Genomic DNA, 22,227 nt, shown 5'->3' on the forward strand with positions numbered 1-22,227 from the left:
GCAGCTCTTGACAAGTGCATTTCCCTCTGATCCAACATGGGCCAGTTCTGCCCAGCTGCTTTTAAGAAAGCTGTCACTGGGACCAAGGCTCCCCTTCTGGAATTAACCACAGAAAATCCAACTATTTTTTTGTTTGGTGAGTGTTTTTTAAAGCTTTTTTTTTTTTTTTTTTTTTTTTGCTTGTTTAAGCATTTTTTAAAATTAGCTCTTAAATGCTTGAGAGAGAGGGTTAAATACAACAACCAACCAACCTTTGTGCAATTTTGTAGTGTTTTTAAAGGAACTTTTGAGGACAGTATAGCAAAATACACAGGTCTGTACAACACCTATGCATTTCCTTACAGTCTTCCTTACAAGTAGGATATAAACTTGCCACCAACACTTTAATCAGTATTAAACACCCTCAGAAGAAAAGATAAAAAATATTTTATGGTTGTCCCAGGCTGATGATTTTTTAAACACATTATTTCTGAACATTACTTTGCATGTTCAACTGTTTATAACATTAAAAAATTATGACCTCAAGAGTTCAAGGAGTGCAAAAAAAAGAAGAGACAGAATGTTCCAGGTCAATAATGACAACTCAGAAGAACACCAATGGGTTCTCATCATGTCTCAAGCAATAACCACTGTCACACACAGCAGACCTGACAGAGGAGGTCTCCAAAATTAAGAGGTTCTTGTAACAACCAATGTTCCTACCACCACACTCAATCCACACTATCACTTGACACAGGAATGCTCCAATCTGTTCTGCATATCTATTCATGCCAAGCAGATGAAGAGAATCATATTTGTAGTGATGAATGAAATGGCTGGAGGCACATTTGTCATGTTCTGTGGCGCTGGTGACATGTTCATCTCTCAGGTTTTCAACATAAGCAACCACCTTTCCATCATGAGATGTCTTATTGCAGACCCCATCTGCAGCAACCACAACAATTCACAGCCTGTTTGGCACATCTGTCCCCACAGGTGGGTCATGAAGTCAAAAAGAGAGCTGGGAGAAAAGGATGAATCCTAAGGAAATCCAGTGGCACTTGTGAAAGTGTGGTAGGAGGTCATCATTCCAGCCTGATGATCCTTTTATTAAGCAATAAGGCTGCAACCCCTTTTAAGGAAGACGTAAGTGCACAAATAAGAGCCCAGCTTTTTGTGGACAGAGGTGTAGAAGTAAATGTCTTAGGAAATGAGAAGCCACCAACCATCAGTGGCAGACAAGGATGGACAACTCCCCAAGGCTCCACGTTGAGAAAAGAACCCCACGTGTTTCAAGAACTTCTGAAGCAGCTTTTCTGAAACACTTCATAGCTCAGGGTTTCAAAATGCTTTTCCTCATTGAACTTTAAGTGGAGCACTGCCAGTAGATAGCCCAGTGTCCTACATTTTGGTACCAGTCAACACAGGAGCTGAAGAGAATACACCACCCATGAAAAGCCAGAAGAGGAACAACCACCGTCTGTTCCACGTGGAATCAGATTTTAAAAGCAAAGTCCTATGAAGCACAAAGAAAAAAGGTTGTGTGGTTTAAATTTGTCTTTCTTCTCCCCAACACAACTCCTATTTAAACTTAGGTTATAAAGGGAGCCAAACTCATGAAGGAACAGGTGAGGCTGCAGCAGGTTGTCACACCACAGCATCACTGAACCACAGAATCATTTAGATTGGAAATGACCTCCAAGATTGAGTCCAACCATTAACCCAGCACTGCCAAGCTCATCACTACACCCTGTCCCCAAGGGCCACAGCTACACATCTTTTAAATCCCTCCAGGGGTGGTGACTCCACCATGGCCATGGGCAGCCTGTTCCAATGCCTGATAACCATTTCGGAAAAGAAATTTTTCCTAATATCCAATTTAAACCTTCCCTGGTGCAACTTGAGGTCATTTCTTTTGGTCCCGTCACTTGATCCCTGGGAGAACAGGTTGACCCCCACCTTGCTACACCCTCCCTTCAGGCAGTCATAGAGGAGAAAAAGGAGTTTAGGCTCCCCTGAGCCTCCTTTTCTCCAGGCTGAGCCCCTCCAGCTGCTCCACACTCATTCCCAGCTCCATCCCCTTTTCTGGACATGTTCCAGCCCCTCCAAGTCTTCCTTGTATCAAGGGACCCACAACTGAGCACAGGATTTGAGGTGCAGCATCCCACTAAAAAGAGGTTTTTTTGTGTATGCAATTCTCTGCTCCATTTAAGTGAGGTGCTTAACTCCATGGATACAACACACGTGGATTAGCTGCTGGTTTTTTTGCTTCATGAGGCTCTCACTGACAGCAGTTCTGCTGAAATGAGCCCCACAAAAAATGCTGGAAAAAGCAGCAGAGCAAGTGCACAGAATGATTTCCAGTAACATGTCAAAAAATATGCAGCCAAAGATTAACTTCTTGCCTCCAAAAGCAAAGACTCTTTTAACTGGTAATCTCCCAAATTGTTATTAGAGAGACCTCAACTAATCCATACCAGAGACACAGAGCACAATCTATTATAAAATCTACCAAAGAGTGCTGATAAATCAGAGAATGCTTTTCCCCCAAAATATGCAAAACCTGGCTGCATGGATTAATTTGGTACTAAAGGTCCACGTTTTGAAACATTTGGCAAAAATGGACGAATATTTTGAAACATCTGACAAAAATGGACAAATAATCCACCTCTACAAGTTTTCCTGTAGATGCTTCAGTTTGGGCCTTGCTATCCTGCAACAGACTAATCCACTTTCAGAGATTTTTGGGTTTTGTTTTGGTTTGTTTTTTTTGTTTTGTTTTTTTACTTCTCTTGACTAAACTGCAAGATTATGCCCTGCCTTCCCCTGCCATTTCACTGCACGAGAATAAAGCCTGTGTCTTATTATGCAGCTTAATGATATGTTAATCTTAAAGCAAAACACTGAAGGGAAACACTAATACTCTCCCCAAACAAACAAACAATCAGAAAATGTGCTATTGAGTGTAACAGAGCTGTTTGCAGAAATAATGTGAGAAACCCAAGCAGTAATTAACACAAATTGTTTTATTTGAGAGAATTAACAGAATGGAAGCAGCCTGCCATCATGATGCAGTTTGCATTTGGCTTCTTATGGGCTAGCTGGTGTTACAGCAATAAAACAAAGGGCACTGCAAAACGTAAAGCTGAAGCTAAAAAAGGGAGATGTCAGAATTTTATTGGAAGATACAAAGGGAATTTTATATATTTTTCTTCTCTGAAGACGGGATTCACAAGGATTTGTAAAATGAGGTACAGATTTTCTACAGGGCTATCTGGCCTCTAATTTTTCTGAATCTTCTGCATTTAAAAATAACGTTCACGGTATTCTAATTAAATACTAAAATAATAATAATTATTATTAAAATTCTTCTTGAGGCTTTGAGAACAGCAGGCTGTACAAAGCATTAAATTAGTTTAACTCTGCAGGTCCTGTGGTAAAATAAGACCATAAACAGGTGAAAACTAGCACCTAGAATATTGTTGTCCTACATATCCCAGGAAAAGTCAAGCAGCAGGAAAATTATCCTACCCACAACAGCTAAATATATATATATTAAACCCCCCCCAAAACAAACAAACAAACACAAAAAAACCCCACACCACAACAAAAAAGCCCCCAGAACTAATGCCACAAAAAAATTACTCACTTAGTCTCAACAGCTATTTTCTGTAACCTCAGAAGGAAGATGTGATTGGCAGCTTCAGCCAGTAAGAACAGACAGAAGGGAAGAGGGGTTGAAAAGTCCCTCAAACCCAAAGCACCAAGGTCTTCTGTGCTGCCACTCCCTCAAAACCCAACTTTCTCTACCCAAAACCTCCACAGATACCATCTAACAGCATAACCTCAAATTCTATTCTTAAATTGTTATACATTTAGTAAAAAAACCCAACAACAACAGCCACCACCATTAAAAAATGGAAAAAAAAGTCAGATGTAAATTTATTTAGAAGTAACCCATCATTTAAGCTTCTTGTTCAGGAACACTGAGCTGTTTATGGATCATCATCTCATTTCTGGAGGAGGCCATAATCACCTTGTGCCATTAAAATCCTCACTCTAATTTTCTGTACACCAGGAACACTTTTGCCCAAAGCTTCCTCACATTAACTCTAACTATATAAGAGCCATTCTCACACTTACTGAAATTATAAAGACTCAGATTCTGTGTGTTTTACAGAAAAGATATCAAAGTGCCACACAAAATTGCTGCAGGATATTAAGAACTGCCAAATTTCAAAGCAGAGAAAGTAGAATTTCAGAGGTAAAGAATGTCATCTAAATTCTGAATCCAAACTCCAGCTGAATTCAAGGCTGAGGAAGAATATACTCTATTCATCCTTAAATCATTTTTCTGGATACATCACTGGGCAAATAAAGAAAGTTGATAGTTGAATAGTTTGTATTTTTCTGAAACACTTTGGGTAGAGTGTCTCAAGAACCAGCACATTAAATCTTTATCAAAAGAGTTTGGAAAAGAGGAACATCCCTTTCAAATGAAGTGACTTAATTCAGAGAGGGCTTTGACACCTAGTATGACTTAGTTGAAGTGAGATTTCTATTTACTCTAGAAATAAAAGCTGTGCATGCACAATGGGGCAGCTACTTCCAACAAATGATTGTGCTAAACCAAAAAACAGCTTAGATGAGAGCATGATGAAATTGTTATTATTTTTTAAGGAGGAATCTATGGCCACAGTATCTTCAGGAAATAAATACAGCCAAGGCAAGTGTGAGGATAGAATGGAGCACTGTGGTGATTTTCATTTAAAATGAAAATCACCACAAACATTGAGGAAGAGAAGGATCTTTGCAGATGAATTATATTTAAGTAAACAAAGAACTGCCTGAGTAAGAGGGAAACACTGGACAAACAAGCATTTTACTATTCATTTGCACATCTAGGTTCACATTTTAAGCAGATACAGCTACTGAGGAAAACATGGCCTGAGATTCGTGAAGGCAGAGACACAGGAGCAGTAGAAGAGGCAATGGATCCACGCTGCAGCAGGATAAATTCCTCCGAAATATTAGGAATTACTGTGGTCAAACTCTAAAATAGGGCTCCAAACAGGCTGTGCAATCTCCATCCTTGGACATACTCCAAATTTGACTGGAGAATGCTCAGCCCTGCTTTGAACCAGGACCTCCAGATGTCCCTCCCAACCTGAATTCCTGGACAGTGCCATGAGCCTGGAACCTCCTCTCACAATAACTAACAAAGGTAGGCAACAGGTGTTTACCTACTGTTGTTCCATGCGGATACAGGAGCCCAAACTAACCCTCAGCTGCTTAAAGAATTATACACAAGTATTTAAAACTACTGAAATAACATTAATGGGTAAAAACCCCACTAGGTGGTTTTTTCGGGTTTAACAAAAAAAAAATCCCTCTCTAATATTAGTCTGCCAGTCTTGTATGAACAATAAGCCTTTCCTTTTAAATTCTTTTCCACAGCAGAAAATTAAAGCTTAGTATTTTTATCTTGAAAACCTATACTGCTAAGGAAGAAAACCTAAAAAGGGTTTGTGTGACACCTGAAAGGTGATTTTTTTTTAAACTGACATTTACATGACACTGAATTCCTTAAAAGCTTTCCTCCAGTTACCTTGCTCTCCTTCTTCTCGGTTTTCTATTTACAGTAGAAATACTGGCCTATCTTCTTTTTCTAGATCCCAACTATTCAGGCATCCTCATTCCCTTAAATTACTTCCTGGGACATTAAGAGTAGAGGTAGAGTAAGCAATCTCATAATCTGCCAGTGGAAATAAAATACCACCTTGCTAATCACTGATCATAGAAAAAGGGTGAACAGTGTTAGAGTTTCACTAACTGCTAAATGCCCCATTAATATTTCCTAAATTGCAAGCTTTGATCATGAATCTTACCCTGCCAAGCTCCAGCAGTGAGCTAAATTTTATCCTTAGTGCCACAGACCAGCCCCACTAAAATCACACCACTGAGCTCACAGCTGAGTCTGCAGAATGATTTAACCTGGTCCTAAGGGAGAATTTCAGGGCAAGAGTTTCAAATTGGCTGTAAATTCAACCCCCTCCCAACCCAAAACACAAATATCTGTGTTAATGCCTCCCCTTGAACCAGAGCTAAGCTCACAGAAGTCCTGTACAGGGGCCAAGGCACAAATACCTGCAGGATGAGACAAGATTCCAAAATATCACAGCTTTAAGTTCACAAGAGGAGAGGGATGGGTATGAGGGAGACAGAGGCCATGGGAACAGCCCTGCCACAGCTTCCCCATTGCTGCATCTTTCTCTCCACTGACAGCAGTGCCTTGAAGATCAAAATCACTGCAAGTCCAATGAAATTCATTAAAAACAATATAAAGTCTTAGTTCTAAACAGCTGTGAAAAATCCATTTTACTGTGAGTGCAGGAAACTTATACATTAAAAAAGAAATACAGCAGAGAATAGGACAGTATAGAATTCTTCCAGTGGAATGCAGGCTCTGGACTTTTTTTTTCTATCAGCAGTTCCCTGAACTATCAAAATTTATAGAAGATAAATCCAGTCAGAATCCAGTGTTCATGTGATGGCTCTTCCCTCACTTCACAACAACATCCAATTTCCCTCTGCAGCCAGAGTTAAGTCATTATCTCAGATGAATCCCCCTCCTCTTTCAGACCTGAGTACTGATTTTCCTTAGATGCATGGGAAAAAGAGCAGGAAATGCTCTTCCTTCAAAAAAGCAGGAAACGAAAAATTTCTTACAAAGACTTTTCCTGAATAATCATGCAAAGTATCCTGATCTTGCAAAAAAAAAAAAAAAAAAAAAAAAAAAAAAAAAAAAAAAAAATCAGAAACAGGCAATTAAGATTTTGTGGTGATGCTGAAGGATAAACATAAAAAAAGTTGGTGGTACTCACTCAGGAAGGCAGCTGACAAAATCCATCAGACAAAGAATTGGGAGAGGTGATATTTTACCGAATTCACTTGCAGCTTTTTGCAAAGGGCGATTTGCTAACATCCTATAGAAACCGTGAAAAGCACCCAAAAGGCCCCTGGAATAACGCAGCCTTTCCATAAGCCTCTATATTGTTCTCCTGGCTGTGTAACAAACACAAGAAGTTTCTCTACAGTGGCAAAACAACGAGCCCCTGCTGATGCTGAGATTGGGTTTGCTTCTATGGAGCAGAGCATGAAACCTCTACAAACCGCAATTTAAATATTCTGCCTCCAGCCCATCCCTGAGCAAATGACACAATTCCTGCCTGCAACGGGGAGAGCTTTTAAACCCCTTCCATTTTTGCTGAATTACTGATTAAATTCACCCAGGTGCTGGGGGTTTGAGCACTGATGGGCTTCCAGCACACTGAAGCCCCACGTTACCTAACGCTGCTCCCAACGCAGGGCTCCAAAATCTGAAATCTCCTTTTAACAACCACCCCCAAGGCTGCTAAACGCAGAACACCACCACCAACCACTGAATTTCTCCTGCCAAGAGAATTTTTTTTTTTCCCCCTCTTCTCCTTCTCCTGTGAAGAGGAGCTAAATGGTGGCACTCTGCAAGTCCGTATCCCTGGTTACACTGTGATGGAGCCAAACCTCGGTGCTGACACGCAGCGTGACAAAGCTGGTGACAAAGCTGTCAAATTAGGATTTTGAACTCCCTTTAACTTATCTTTGCACAGAAGTCAGTGAAAATCTGTACAGGCTTCAGCACTGTCAATGGAGTCCCAAAGATTCACGTCATCCTAAAGCAGACAACTGCAACAGTGGGATCAGCTGCATCCTACAGCACCTGTGTTTCCTCATCAACTTTTAATACAAACCCACTTTATTTACATGCACACAGAACAAAGTCACACTTAAATTTTTATTATCAATTATTATTTTATCAAAAAAACCCCCCACCAAAACCTGAAAACTATTCAAACGCATGGAACAAAAATGAAGATGCCCTCACCTCAAACTTTATCAACCAATAAAAGGAAAATTCTCCTGTTCCTGAACACCTGATAAGGAATGGGCACAGCAATATTTCCTCTTTTCAGATATGGAAATTGTTCCAGCAACAGTTTGAATACTTGACTGAAAAAGTCCTACCAGATTTTTAAGCACTGCATTATTTAGGACTCCTCCAAGCAATCCAAATGACTGAACTGAAAACACCAATGATGGCAGAAAGCCTTGTCTGGAAGACAATTATTGCCAAATTAGGAGGATCAGAGATGAGCAGGACACTGCCTCTTTCAGTCACACATCCACAGCTGAGGGACAACAGAACATCTGGCTCAGCTTCTCCTGAAAAGGGCTGAAATGGATACACAGTGGTGTTTGTGAATAAACACAGAAAAAAAAACCCAAACCAAACTAACAAAAAACCCCAGCCAGAGGAGAGGGGAGTTAGTGATGGGCAGGGAGTGCCCTGGGACATCTCCTGGCACCTCCTGGCTCCACACAGGGCAGGAATAATATGATGTGGTCACCTCAGTAATCAAGAAAAGTGGCATATTTGGCCACTTGGACCAAAAGGCAGCTCATGGTGTAGAGGCACATTGGTATTATTTCCTGTGACTGTTCCAAGGGCTGCATTTATCCTCTGGGAAGTGCTATAAATAAATGGGATGTTTTCCAGAGGGAAGGGCGTCAGTGGTCACTTTTACCCAAACATTGCCAAAGAAGTATCTTCAGGTCCAGCAGCCAAGCCCTCCCTTCAGCTGACAGGTTTGAATTGTTTCTAGAAGAATTAAAAAGTGACTTCTCTGGCAAATACTTGATGGTTCCTTTCACTAGAACACAGATCAAGAATTTAATGTGTTCATTTTAATTTCTCATGCAACACAACTGATTACAGAGAAGTTAATTCATGAAGACTCTACTAAGAAAACAATTCACAGGTGCTTTGGTTGCTTAGTAAACTTGAAATTTGATGGGTTTTTCAGACATGCTTTTGGATACTAGGTCCAAACAGTTACTTTATCTCCTGAGGAAAATACTCAGTATTTATTTTGTTACAGCACAAAACCATCAAACCTCAATCAACGTTTGACTGCTATGAATGAATAAGTAGAAAACAAAACAAAACAAAATTTCAAAGACATCTGCCCACTAGACTTAATAGTAATTTCCACAACTGCAACATTTTATCAGCTATTTGAAAATACAGGATGCAGCTTCCCAGACAATCACAGTTGCTGTACACATATGGTCCTAATTAAAGCAAGAAAACCAGTTTATTCCTGTAAAACACTTCCTCGCAGCAGCAGCTGCCAATCACCTGATAACTCTGAACGTGTTTTCCACTCAGGATTCTCATGCCTTTGAAACTGTGTTGTTATTATTACCCAAAAGAGAAACCTTTACTGACCTTATTAGCAGAAGAGAAGATAAAGCCATTTGTTACTTGAAGGCTTTCATACAAAGACCACCTACAGTGGGACTTAAGAAATCATCTTCACAACAAAAATTGCAGAGTATTTTTTTTTGTAAGAGCAGCAGGCTGACAATTACTGGAAAACAGTTTAAAAACAGCATAATAAAGTTTTGTTTTCCCATCTGACTCCACCTGGTATTTTAAGTGGCCAGTGGAAACATTTTACTTCAGCCTTTCACCATCAGCAATAGAAAAAAACCAAGGTGTTTTTTTGTTGTTGTTTTGTTGGTTCTTTTTTTTTGTTAATTACTATGTGCATTGTTTGCTGAAAAAAAAAAAAAAAAGAATTTTTACCTATGACTTTCTAAAATTATTTCAAGTGAATCCCAACACCCCCTATCCACAGCACAAGGATAAACAAAGCCTAAAGTAAACAGATATTAACCTCAACAAGAATTCAGGATTATCTCAGCACATTCTGCAATGAGTCAGCTCAGATTTATTTTACTCTTATCTGTCTTTTAGTGCCCATTGAAGGCATTTCCAAAATAAAAACAGGGTTACTTTTTTGTTTTAGTGCAAACATTACTCAGACAAACACACACCCTTGTCCACCAGCATCCCCCCCTTTCTCCAGGGGCTGCAGAGTGGTTTGTACAGGCTGAGTGCCAGGTCACCTTGCTAAAAATTGTACTGCTGTGTCCTCCTGGTCACCACCACAAGGTCACCTTCGACATTTCCAGGAGCAGTTTCACAATCACAGCTTAGATCCCTGCTAATATTACTGGGAATTCTTTCTGTGCTTTCTTTTGGTTTGATTGATTTTATTCTTGGGTGAGGTTTGTGTTGGTTTTCTGTTTTCTTGGATTTAGGAGCACAGGGAATTATTTTTTTACGTTGCAAAGCCATAATCAATATTTTTAGATTTACAACTTAAGAAGACTGCAAGTGTTATTTGAGGAGAGTTTAGTGAAACAAATAATTTTGGGTGACGAGGAAAAGAACCAGAACCATCTGGGGCATCAGAAATTCACCACTGTGGAAACTCTATTTGAACAGAACCACAACTGCACAAGGTCAACATAAACTTTTGTACTCCAGGGTTTAACCCAGCATATTACACAAAATTAAATGGCAGGGTTTTGTTCCATTTAGGACTTTTCCTGAAAGAACACTTTGAAAAATTATAAAGCAAAACCTCCTTCTGATCTTTTCTTTTTAGCTACTAAATGCTATTCTGCATCCCAAGGAAATGGCACCTGACTGAGGGATCCAGGGACACCTGGTCCTCAGGAATCTGCTGAAGTTGTTTCCTGCATCTGGGGCAGGTTTGGGCTGAAAGCTCATTTTTCTCCTTTTAATATTATTACAGTTTTGTATCATGAGACAGTAACAGTATTTAGCTCTTACCTTTAAGATAAACAACTGACTGATTTAAAGGTACTGGAAAGAATCCATCACTGCCACAAGTGACATTTTTAAAAACATTCTGCTCTCAGAGCTCCCTTGCCTGCCAGAACGATGCTAAACAGGTAATTTATGATGTGCAGCAGCAACAGCACAAGTAAATACAGGAATGAGACCCAAACAGATTCCTATTTCAAAACTGTCAAGTTTGATTTTGAGTTTTGTTCAAATTTTTGTCTTTTCCTCATCGTGACATATTTTCCAAAGGAAAAGTGGAGGCAACTGCAGGGTAACATGTTGGGCACGAGCAAGTATGAAAGATTTATAGGGAAAAACCCCCAAACTACCATAATACTAACATTGAATGCTCTTTGTAGCAATACGAGTTAGCATGTCAAGAATTTGCTGGAGAGTTTCAGATTTCTTAGAGGGCAGGGAGAAAAAAATAAAAAGGCATTTGAATTTCAGGGTCGAGTTTGCATTGAGCTGTCAGTTTTATCATGGTAATCTGGAGCCAGAAACATTCATGTATTCAATCCATTCTAAAATTCAGAAGGACACTTCCTGGTTTTTCTTAGGTTTTACTTTCCATCTCCATTAAACTTCACCATACATCCTTCTTTGACATATTTAATCTCAAGACAAGAGGGAATCTTCCAGAAAGACAGGAGATCCTGCAATGTGAGGAAAAAGGAAGCCCACAACTATGCACTCATGATAAACCCGATTAAACAAATCCAGTTAAAATCTCATTCCTTTGTGGATAAGCACAGACCTCTACACAGATGCAAATTGTTTTCCAGTTATGCTGTAAACCCCCTCCTTCTGGGACTTTCCAATTTATGTCAATGTGTAATTAGCAAATGAATTGCTCTGCAGATTGCATTCAGCATTCTTCTCCTTTTCTTTTCTGAATTCCCCAACTAACATAACCTTCCCCCCTTCTCCACTTTCAAAACTCTCAAAATCTTCAACTTGTGGATTCACAACAAAATCACCTTCACATCATAAAAATTAATGAGAACTGGCAGCTGGCCAACAAATGACTTGGCAAAGGTAATCATCTTCCAGCACCCATAATTCAGCCCAGGAAAAGCGTTGGGGAGTTCAGGATAAATACAAGCACTTGAGGTGCTCCATTGGTCACCACGTAACAAAATTTTACCCTTCCTCCCTCTTCTGCCCCATCCCTGGAAATGTTCAAGGCCAGGCTGGATGGGGCTCAGGGTCCCTTACAATCCAATCCATTCCATGGCTGATGACACACAGCTCATATGCTGAAACACAATCAGTACCTTTGTAATACTGGTTTTCAGTACCTTTATAAGGTTGCATCACTTATAACAAATGCAAATCACTGCCAGTTAATCCTGTTTAGAAACTCCCAGATAAACAATTTTGGAAACCATTTCCTCACGGGTTATGCAGGTCACCTGTATGATGCACGAGCAAACATTTCCTTTTACACAAATGGAACATTCTGCCTTCCACTCTGAAGCCACCCTGTAGAGCCCTGGAATACTTACTCTATTATTCTGGTTATTTTTCATGTATCTCTTCCCTTTAAATACAGCACAACATCCACTGGAGGTGATAAAAGACCTTTATCTTCCTGAATTTCAATACATAGAACATCTCTCCTTAAAAGACAGCTCCTTCACCACCCTGGCCAACTTCCCAATCTGTCCCTTCAGTGTTGTCCAGGGTTCCTCCTCTCTGCACCACCTCAGCACCAAACATCCACTACAACTTCTCACAGAATCCCAAAGCTTGGAAAAGATCTCTGAGACAGAGTACGACCATCTGACACACCAGAATTATCCTTGGACACAGCCACCAAACACTCCAGCCCCTCGAGCTCAAACAAAATCAGAGCACAAAGAGGCAGCTGTTGCAGTCCAGATCTTCTGATGAGAAGATAAAAAGGCAAGAAAGCAAAACAAGGCAAGGGAGAGAATTTTAAAAAACTCCAAAAGGTCAAAGGTTAATTCCAAAAATCCCTGTGAAATACCTACTTGAAGTGTTTCCCCTGAAAAGCTTCACACGGCATTCATCAAATTGTTAACGTGTATCTTTAACCAATTTTAGTTGAAAGATGTCTCATAAGCCCATTTTTTAAAAAATTGAAGGGTTTTGTGAAGGTGTAATGAGATACTTCATAATTGTACCTTTCTCTCCAGGTGTTAAATGTCAGACCTTTCTTTGTGCTTGGCTGAAGCAAGTACATAAATGATTAAATATTTTCTAGGAATGTGTCACCATTGACCTCTCCTCTGCAGAACGCCTCTATCTGGCTATCACTAGGAAAAACTGGCAAACCTCACACTGCAAACCAACTTCAAAAATCTACACCCACCATTCTGAGCTTTACTGAGGTGGAACTGCTGCAGGAACACCAGGAGGCCACGAAAAAGCTCTGAGAGCTGGAGAACGTCTGGCATGGAGACAGACAAAGGGTTGGGGAGAGAGCCAAGCATGGAGAAGAGAAGGCTCTGGAAGACCTCAGAGATTCTCTTGGAAGACCAAGAGAAGGTACTGGAAGACTGGAAGTGCCTGAAGGGGCTCCAAGAGAGCTGGAGAGGGACTGGGGACAAGGGATGGAGGGACAGGACACAGGGAATGGCTTCACATTGACAGAGGGCAGGGTTAGGTGGGATATTGGGAAGAAATTCTTCCCTGTGAGGGTGGTGATGCCCTGGCACAGGGTGCCCAGAGCAGCTGTGGCTGCCCCTGGATCCCTGGCAGTGTCCAAGGCCAGGCTGGATGGAGCCTTGATCACCCTGGGACAGTGGAAGGTGTCCCTGCCCTTGGCAGGAGGTGGAACAGGATGGGCTTCAAGGCTCCTTCCAACCCAAAGCATTCTGTGATGCTGTGAAAGCTTTTGTGTAATCAGATCCCTGGGAACCACATGTACGTGCACTCGTGGGTAACGAATGCAAATATGTAAATATTCAGGCATGAAAATACAAGACAGCTTTTGTGGACAGAAATAAAGCAGCACTGTCCGCCCATTGTTACATGCATGCTCAGAATGACTTTGTATAAAATTCCCATCTTTCAAAAAAAAAAAAAAAAAAACCCACAAAAACTCTTTACTAACATTGCTTCAAAAACACACCTGGATTCCTCTACACCTGTCCACTGTAACAGCACCTTTATGGGGATTATGAGGATGGAAACTAGGATTTATCTACCCCAAAGTGTTCCCAAAGGCAGGAGTTCATCCTCAAGAGCTGGAAGCACATCCCTCCCTCTGGCTCCCCGAGGCCAGGGGAGGAGGTCCACACACCAAGGGAACGGCCAAGCTTTGCAAATCATCAAATAAACAAGAAAGTTTCAAATTTTACTGCTGATTACAGCAGGCCAGGAAACAGCAAGATTGGTTTTCGTGCCAATTCCGCTGGGAATCCTGGAGGACAAGTCAGGAAGCAGAGAGCTGCGGGGGTGGGGGGGAGCATGGCAGGGAATAAAAATCAATATTTCACTTGCTACCAGGAAAATAAGGTTTGCAACAGTGGCAGCAAACAACCGGCCAGCTACTCAGCAGAGAGGACTTGACTTTAAACAATATCATCTACATGCAAACTGTAACTGCAGGCTGAGGTTCATGAAGTATTTGCCTCCTACAAACCGGTCCTGATATTTTAGAAACATTTTAAAAGTTACATCCAAACTAGATTTTGACAGATCAGGCATCCATTATTTGGGGCTGTTCCTCTGTACAAAATAGGTCCTGCAGAGTCTTATTTTCCCATCTGTCAGGCTTTAAATATATTAATAAACATTCAGAAGAGACTAACAGTTTCTTGAAAAAATAAATAAAGAGAAAAATCTCATTTCAAACCTCCTGACACCCTTAGAATCCAACTCTATCATATATTTATTCAGCTTCAACTCACTATAAATTTTCTTGATAATATAATTCTTGTTTCTAGTGCAGCCAATCACTTCTAATAATTGGGTTCTTCTTTTTACAAATCATACTTTATTATCTTCTACAAAGAAAACAAGAAGTGGCACTTTGCAAGTGATCATTTTGATAACAGGCTGAATAAAGCCTACAAGCTTTAGAACAGGACTTTCTCTGTTCATTGGGTTTAAAGTTGGTATTTTTACTGCTGTGTTACACAGTAGCAGCTGGCACTCAAAGAACTGGACTGTATAAGACTCTTGGATTTTTTTCTTGTCTTACAGCAAACATTCCAGAAATACAAAAAAAAAAGGCCAAAATTACCCCACAGCAGATCACGTGGAACATATTTTCACTCAGATCTATTTAGATGCTACTTATGCTTTTCATTTTCATCCCATCCATGTCTGTTTTATGCCTCAACCTCTCCAAGTAAAAATAAAGCAAGCTCCCCTCACGCTCCAGCAAAAGCAGAATTCATAGAAGATTAACATTTCCAACGTGAAACACTTGAAAGTGTCTGTGATGACATTAAAGCACAAAAGGCTTCTTTCCTCTGTGCCTGCCTACAGCTCTGGGAGTTCAGCAAACAATTTAAACCCAGGGAGATGTCACCCTGCTTGAGCTGAGAACAAGCTTAGATCAAGGACATCCACTAGAACCGACTCATGGAGACTTAGGAGATACTGCTGAATGTTTCTGGGAGATTTTTCCAGCCAGGTTTTCCTTTCTGAGAGGCATCAGATGGTTTAAAATCCTCACCAGCAATCCAGATGTGATCTTTATAAACATCTGAACAGGCTTGGCCCGCTGTAGTTTTATCAGCCCTTCTCTTGTTTCAGCTTGGGAGATTCCATCCCTTTCTGGCAATAATTCTGAGATGGGATTAGGGGACAGATAATGGGTGGGCAGAGACCCTCAGATTCCATCAGGGGTGCCCTGAGCAGTCAGGGCAGGTTGGGAGCCCACCTCAAACACCAGAACTATTCCCTGTCCCCCTGCCAGCCTGTGCCTGGGCTCTACAGCCTCAAAAAGCAGGATTTGACTCTGCCCTGTCCCCCAAACAGGCTGGAGCACTCTGGCAGCTCTCTGCTCCTTCCTGGTCCCACATACATCCACATTCCTCACTCCTCTCCCAGCAAGACATATCCCCCAGGCAGGGAGGAGAAAGAGGGATGAGCCACATTTTCCCTTACTGATTCACACACTGAGCAAAACCTAAGGAAGAATGTAGATAATTAGACCTGTCTTTGCTTTCCTTATTTTTTTTTTCAAAGAAAATGTTAGCCCTTGTGGACAGAAAAACTTCAAAAACAATTGTCTAATTCTCTGTTGGCTGGGCACGAGTGATGGACAAATTCAACCCCTGAGTTATCATTTCCACATCTAGGACTGTCTGAAACTGGATTTTTAATTGAAAATTTAGAACTGAGTCCCAACCACGGTGGTCATTGCCAACAACTCAAAATTCAGCAGATAACAAAAGTGCACTTGCTTACAGAAGATATATACATAAACTGTGGTATAGATCTAATTTGCAACCATTTTCATGTTGGAACAATAACTTTTACATGACAGAAACTCATAAATTCAGCAGTCCATGATGGGAAAACAAGCTGTCCACAATCAAACCTATCCATGAGGGCAACAGGAATGCCCTTCACGACAATGACCAAGTCAGGGAGTTTCATTTCTCTTGGCCTTTTGCCTTCTCAGCATTTCAGTTTTTATCCCTCTAGTGAAAAAAAAAAAAGGGACCCGTTATCCAGAGGCTTATTTGGAATGTTCAGCTTAAACTCTGAAAGCTGAAGCGTGGCATCGATCACACTGCATTTTACTGATTATGTCAGAAAAATGCTATTTGCATTTCTGAATACTGAATTAACAAAATGTAGGTCAACTTTGTTGGGTTTCTTTTTTTTTTAAAAAAAAGGCATGTTAAACTTCTGAACATTTTAGTTAAATCACTGCATTAAAACCAGCATGAATTTGAGGTGAACAAGCACTGTGAAGAAATGATCACACTGCAGGTTACAGACTGACTGAATATTTGATATTCAGGCAATTTATCATTTCCATCTGCCAGTGCACTTCTACCTGTTAACTGCAACCCTAAATCAAATCTTGGGTTACTACAGGTTACTACAGTCTCCCTGCAACATAAAACCTACTGTATGGCTACTCTGGTTTCATATAACAACTATGTCATTAGTTAATGATTTAAAATTTTACCCTCTGTGAGCAATTCACATTCCAGTGGACTGCTGGAGTGGTTTCCACATCTTTTTTTTTCTTCCTTCCCCTTAAAATGCCACTTTAGTGTTAAAATTCTGAAGTCAATATTATAAAAATCTGTTGAGACAATGTCTCAGGATCATTAACATATGTTCAAGTGTTTGAGCACTCTGAATCCTGGTGATGTAATGGCAAAAAAGTACATTCAAAGCATTTTCAGCTATATTCAAAACTTTTTTTTTTATTGAAGACACAATTGAAGACTTATTTTGGCTTCTAACGAGCTCTTCAGAACTCCTTGTTTAAAATTATAATGAGCACTGTTCTCATTGCTGTTTTTTCCAACTCTATTTGAAAGAAAAAAAAAGTTTGTGAAAACATCCTCAGGGACTCACTCACACTGTGATTTAAAAAAAAACTCTAATGGTTCAGGTTCCACTGTGAACCTCTGTCAAATAATTTACTGCAAAAGACAATTCACATCTGTAGGGACACTAAAACGTTCTGGTACTCTAAATAACTGAAAAAAGACACTCAGCTGACAGGCAAATTTTATAGAAGTCAAGAAAGATGTATCTGAAGACAGAAAACAAAACATCACAGCCTGAAGGAGGTACCTAAAAGACTGGACTATTTTTCATTACTATTTAACTTGGCACTTGGAGACAACCAAGAATTTGCATCATTTATGAGGATCAAATTAATGCAGACAGGTAAAAAAGGGAAATTCACTTCTCTGGCCTGAATGCCTGCTGCCATGACCACTCTCAGTGTGACACTGAGAGCAGCTCTGTCAGCACTGCTCAGTTTTCCATACATTCAACCACACAGAATTTACATTAGAGGTCTATGAATAATAGGAATTAATAAAAATGAAAAAATAAAATAACTGGTTGATTTTATCTGTATTGATATATAGAGATCCAGACTTTCAGTTTTCCTTCATACTTTTTTACTTATATTTTTCTTAGTTGCTCACATTTACTCCTGGTACAACAAACCTCTTTCCACATACTTAGGTCTCCATTTTAGCTTCAAGTTTGTTAATGTTCCCAATTTCCAGAAGTGCCAGATGACCACAACATAAAATATTTTTGCAAAGAACTACTACATCTTACTTAAAAAAAACTAACAGGGAATTGAATTCTCCATGAATTTAGTGTTCAAAGTATTTCCAGGAATCATTTCCAGTTGGGAGAACCTAAGTTTCTATTTCCCAGAACAAATTTAACAACACAGATAGGGACTAAAATCCTCCAGCAGCACCAACACCACAGGCATTTGAGAACATTACAATAATAATAATAAAATATGATTGTAGCAAACCTTCCATGCTCAGCTTTCATTTTGACAGACAACTAAATCCAGGGCACCACCATGTGGCAACATACTAGGGAATGGTTCACATACCAAGACCTGTTTTTTTCCACCTTCAAAATTTTTTGCTACTTCTTAAAAAATAAACATTAACAAATCTTAGTGTTTATAAGATCCCCCGTAAGAAGTTTCCACAGCATTACTCATCTCCAAAGTTATTTTTAATACACCTGGACCAGCAAGAAAATGCTAGAGCATTAGGTAAAACACAGTATTTACCTAAAAACAAGTGCCCCAGGACCAGAGAACCAGCTCTGTTTCTTGTCAGCCTCGCTCCCTCGCACAGGAGAAATCTGGCAAAAGCCTATACTGCACATTGAATTCCTTTTAAAACATAAAGACATTTTAAAAAAAGGAAATCAAGCTAAATGCTGGTCTCACATCTGATTAAAAGCTTAAAAAAAATCTTCGGAAAACAATCAAGACTTTGAAGGTATACACATGCATTATTTAGCAGCTGCTCAGTTACTCTGGAGCTGCCTCTCTCCAGCTTAACAACAAGAAAATAATTTTTTTCCCACCAGAGACACCAACACAAGGTCTCAACAACGCTAAAAAAACCTTATTCCCAAAGCCACCACATGCCACTTAGTACCCTGGAATTTACTTCTGCAGCCAAATGCTAAACTCAGAGGAAAAAAATCATCTTTTCATGGAAGTGGACAGCCTTGGCTCCCACAGCACAGTGCTGCTGTATTTCACCGTATCACAACATTCCAGAACGCAGGCTCAGCCGATTCTGGATTTCACGAAACAGAGTTAATTCATTATGCCTTAACATTTTGGTGAGCCATTTTGTACCAACACACCGAGCTCAACCTCAGCAGCAAAGACTCAGCAGCAGCCTCCTGCTAGGAGCCTTATCTGGATTCCCCATCTCCGCTCCGGGCTCCTGCTCTCTCGAAGCTCACCGGACCCAAAGGCTCTGCTAAAACCACTCCGAAATCTGCCAGAGAATGGGTGAGGCGATGTGCAGCCATGCCAGGGAGGCAGGCAGAGCAGCGGCTTCCCACAAGCTCCGTACCTCCAGCACCGGGAAAACCTGTAGTGGAAGAGGCTGGAGCAAGCAGCGCTCTCCTTCCAGAGCCCAGCACGGTCAGACCCGCGGTTCTCCTGCTGCAAAAGTTGCTCTGGAGTGATTTGAAAGTCTTACCACAGAGCTCATCGTCAATCCAACGCATGCATTGGAACCACATTAAAAAAAAACACACACCCAAAAAGCCGAAAAAAAAGATAGTTCACCTCCTGCTTGAAGATGACGCTGGAGTTTCCTCATCCCCAGCTCCCCTCCTTCCCCTCTCCCCCAGCCCAGCCCAGCTAACACGAAGCCTGAAAAGCTCCATCTCTGCAACGAAGACCATCACGATTTTCTGCCAAAGACAAACCAACAGCAAGAACACAATGCACATTATGCAAGTTACTGCAGAGTTATGCAAGTTAGATGCATATTTTCACTTGCTCTGCCGAGGACTCCGAAGCCACTTGTTTGATGTGGATGCCTACTCTTATTCCGAGCTGTCAAATCTTCCTCTGCTTGTCTCAACTGGCTTTTTTACACTAAAATTTCAAGCAGCTGCCATGGGTATTAACGAAGCCCTTCCATTGCATACAATAACGTGGGCCATTAAAAGCACAACATCTGAGCACAGTATCACATATGTCTACCCCAAACCAGATCCTAACAGACATGGTAGGCAGAGAACAGCACATTATTTACTGTAGATACCCCACGCTCCATATTGCCAAAACAAGAGGAAAGCATCAGAAATCTCTTGAGCCAAACCAGGCCTCGTGGTTGAAGTACCACCACACATGCAAAAGGAATTGAAGAGTTATATAAACATTCCTATGCTGAAAATAAATAAATTTTTGTTCAGACAACCCCCAAATCTGATGGCTTTTTTTAAATCTACCTCCATACGTCTGCAGTCAGCACTAGTGAAGGAAGAAGACAGATTTCACGTATGGCCTTACAGTCAAAAGTAACTGGGAGCAACTTCTCCAAACAATATAGGAGCCCTCACTATTTCCAAGATGAACCACACAAAAATGCAAGCTTTTTGAGCACTAATCCATCCATTTCAAAGGGAGATCTAGCAATCTACCATTTTAGACAACAGCTCAGAGATCTGACCGTACCTACCAAGAAACACGGACGTAACTCTTTATTTCTAATTTCTGCCCCTTCTCTCCTATTTACCAATACTGCCCATAACAAAGCATAAAAGTGACATCCAAACAACTCCCCAAAACCATGAAGAAACCACCACAACCTGAACCCTCCTGCTACCCACCAGGATACAAGCACTTACAGCCTCAAGCCTGCTCCAAGCTTCTGAAAGCAAACAAGGTTAAGGGCACTCGTCAACATCCAGACTTGTGAGGGAAGCAGCTCCTTCAGCCACGCTGGATTCATCCCATTTGGGAGTAAAACCCAATCCAAGTGCGATGCCTTACGCAAGCAACAACTATTTATCTAAGGAGCAAATAGAGCCTGCTTTTACAAGTAGCCTGTGTCTCTTTCTGAGAAGCACAAGCAACCTCCAACAAACCCGAAAGCTGCACAGATTCTGAAATAGGAGGAAGGGAGGAATATAGGAAAGAAATCTGCTTAAAAAAAAAAAAAAAAAAAGAGGGGGGAAAAGAATTTCAAATCTTTACAGCGGATATTTCAAACCCTTCCAACACACCCAGCACAGGTATCCCTTCCCTGGAGCAGGGCACTAACTGCACAGTGACCACCTTATAAAGTTACCTCCTCAAACCTCGGGAAACAAGAGCATTTTCTTTAAATGACTGATGAAATTCGGTATTTAAACACTTTTAACAAGTTCTCAGCTGTATCCGGCACGCACTTTCAGAGACTCTTCACGCAAATACCTTCACCCCACAAAAAAACCCAAACCAAATAACAAAAACCCAGCAAGCCCTCCTCAATTCCCAGCAGCCTAGAGAGGATTATACGGTCACTGAAGAATGCGAGTTGTTACTACGTGCATTTTTAAACAGAGAGGGGAAAAAAAAACCACCATGGAGAAAGATAGGAAGCAGCTCACCTTTATCCTGAGTGCAGGACAGGATCTCCTCCTCTTTGGGGTTAGTCACCTGGGTGATAATGGACGGGTTGTCCATGGAAACAGAGTGAGATTCCACCTGGCTATTTCCCTCTCAGAGGCAGGCTTGTGTGCGGGGGGGAAGGGGGTGGAGGGGGGGGGGGAGCGGGTTGGTTTGTTTGTTTAAAAAAAATCAAGACTTAGGCTTGAATTTGAAAAAAAAAAAAAAAAATAAAAACTACTGAAAAAAAAACCAAACCCAAAACAACCAAAACCTCAACGAGCAACACCTCCAGGAGCGAAACCGAGGGGCAGGGGGTGGGAAGGACGCCAAACGCGATGCCACCGCGGCCTCTTGCCGGCGCCAATTCTGCACGGCGAAGGGGGGGGGAAAGAACGCAAACCCCCCCCCCTCTTAAAAAAAAGAGAATTAATCCAATTCACCCTTCCGGGAAGCCCGCCGAGCGCTTCCCCCCGAGCCCCCGCCGCCGCCTCCCGAGGCGGGGGAAGAGCCCCCGTCCCTCCGCTCCGCGCCTCCCCCCGCGGCCTCACGCCGCCCCCCGCATCCACCTGAGCCGCCCCTACATACCCCCCCCCGCCGCCCGCCCCCGCGCTTATCTCATCCCCGCGCCCCCCTTCCTCCCGCGGGCAGCGCTCGGCGGAGCGACGCCGGGCCGCCCCCTCCACCTCCTCCTCCTCCTCCTCCTCCTCCCCCCGTTCCCGGGTCGCGGGCGAGGAGGGAAGCGCGGCGCGAGGGGAGGAAGGGAGGGGAAAGGGGCCAAGCCGCTCCCCGCGCTGCGCCACAACCCGCCCGCCGCCGCCGCCGCCGTCGCCGCCGCGCCCCGAGCCCGTGAGCGCGCCCGGCCCGCCCCGCGCCGGGTCCGGAGCGAGGGGCGGGAGCGGCAGCGCCCGGCGGTGCGCGGTAAACAACG

The 22,227-nt window shown here is 41.8% G+C and overlaps 1 protein-coding gene across 3 annotated transcripts in view; it reads right to left on the minus strand.

Annotated features, from left to right (window-relative positions):
- The window catches only part of CTDSPL (CTD small phosphatase like), a 79,016-nt gene extending 57,197 nt beyond the window's left edge, over positions 1 to 21,819 (minus strand). The window contains exon 1 of one of the 3 annotated variants that reach the window (XM_063416737.1): positions 21,299 to 21,819. In XM_063416737.1, the coding sequence (XP_063272807.1) occupies positions 21,299 to 21,374 (76 nt within the window). In that variant the 5' untranslated portion in view covers positions 21,375 to 21,819. The remainder of the gene's footprint in view (positions 1 to 21,298) is intronic. The other 2 variants (XM_063416753.1, XM_063416744.1) reach the window with 2 other exon arrangements.
- Positions 21,820 to 22,227: the final 408 nt, after the last annotated feature.

This window comes from Prinia subflava, chromosome 1, assembly GCF_021018805.1.
Source record: "Prinia subflava isolate CZ2003 ecotype Zambia chromosome 1, Cam_Psub_1.2, whole genome shotgun sequence".
Lineage (NCBI taxonomy): Eukaryota > Metazoa > Chordata > Aves > Passeriformes > Cisticolidae > Prinia > Prinia subflava.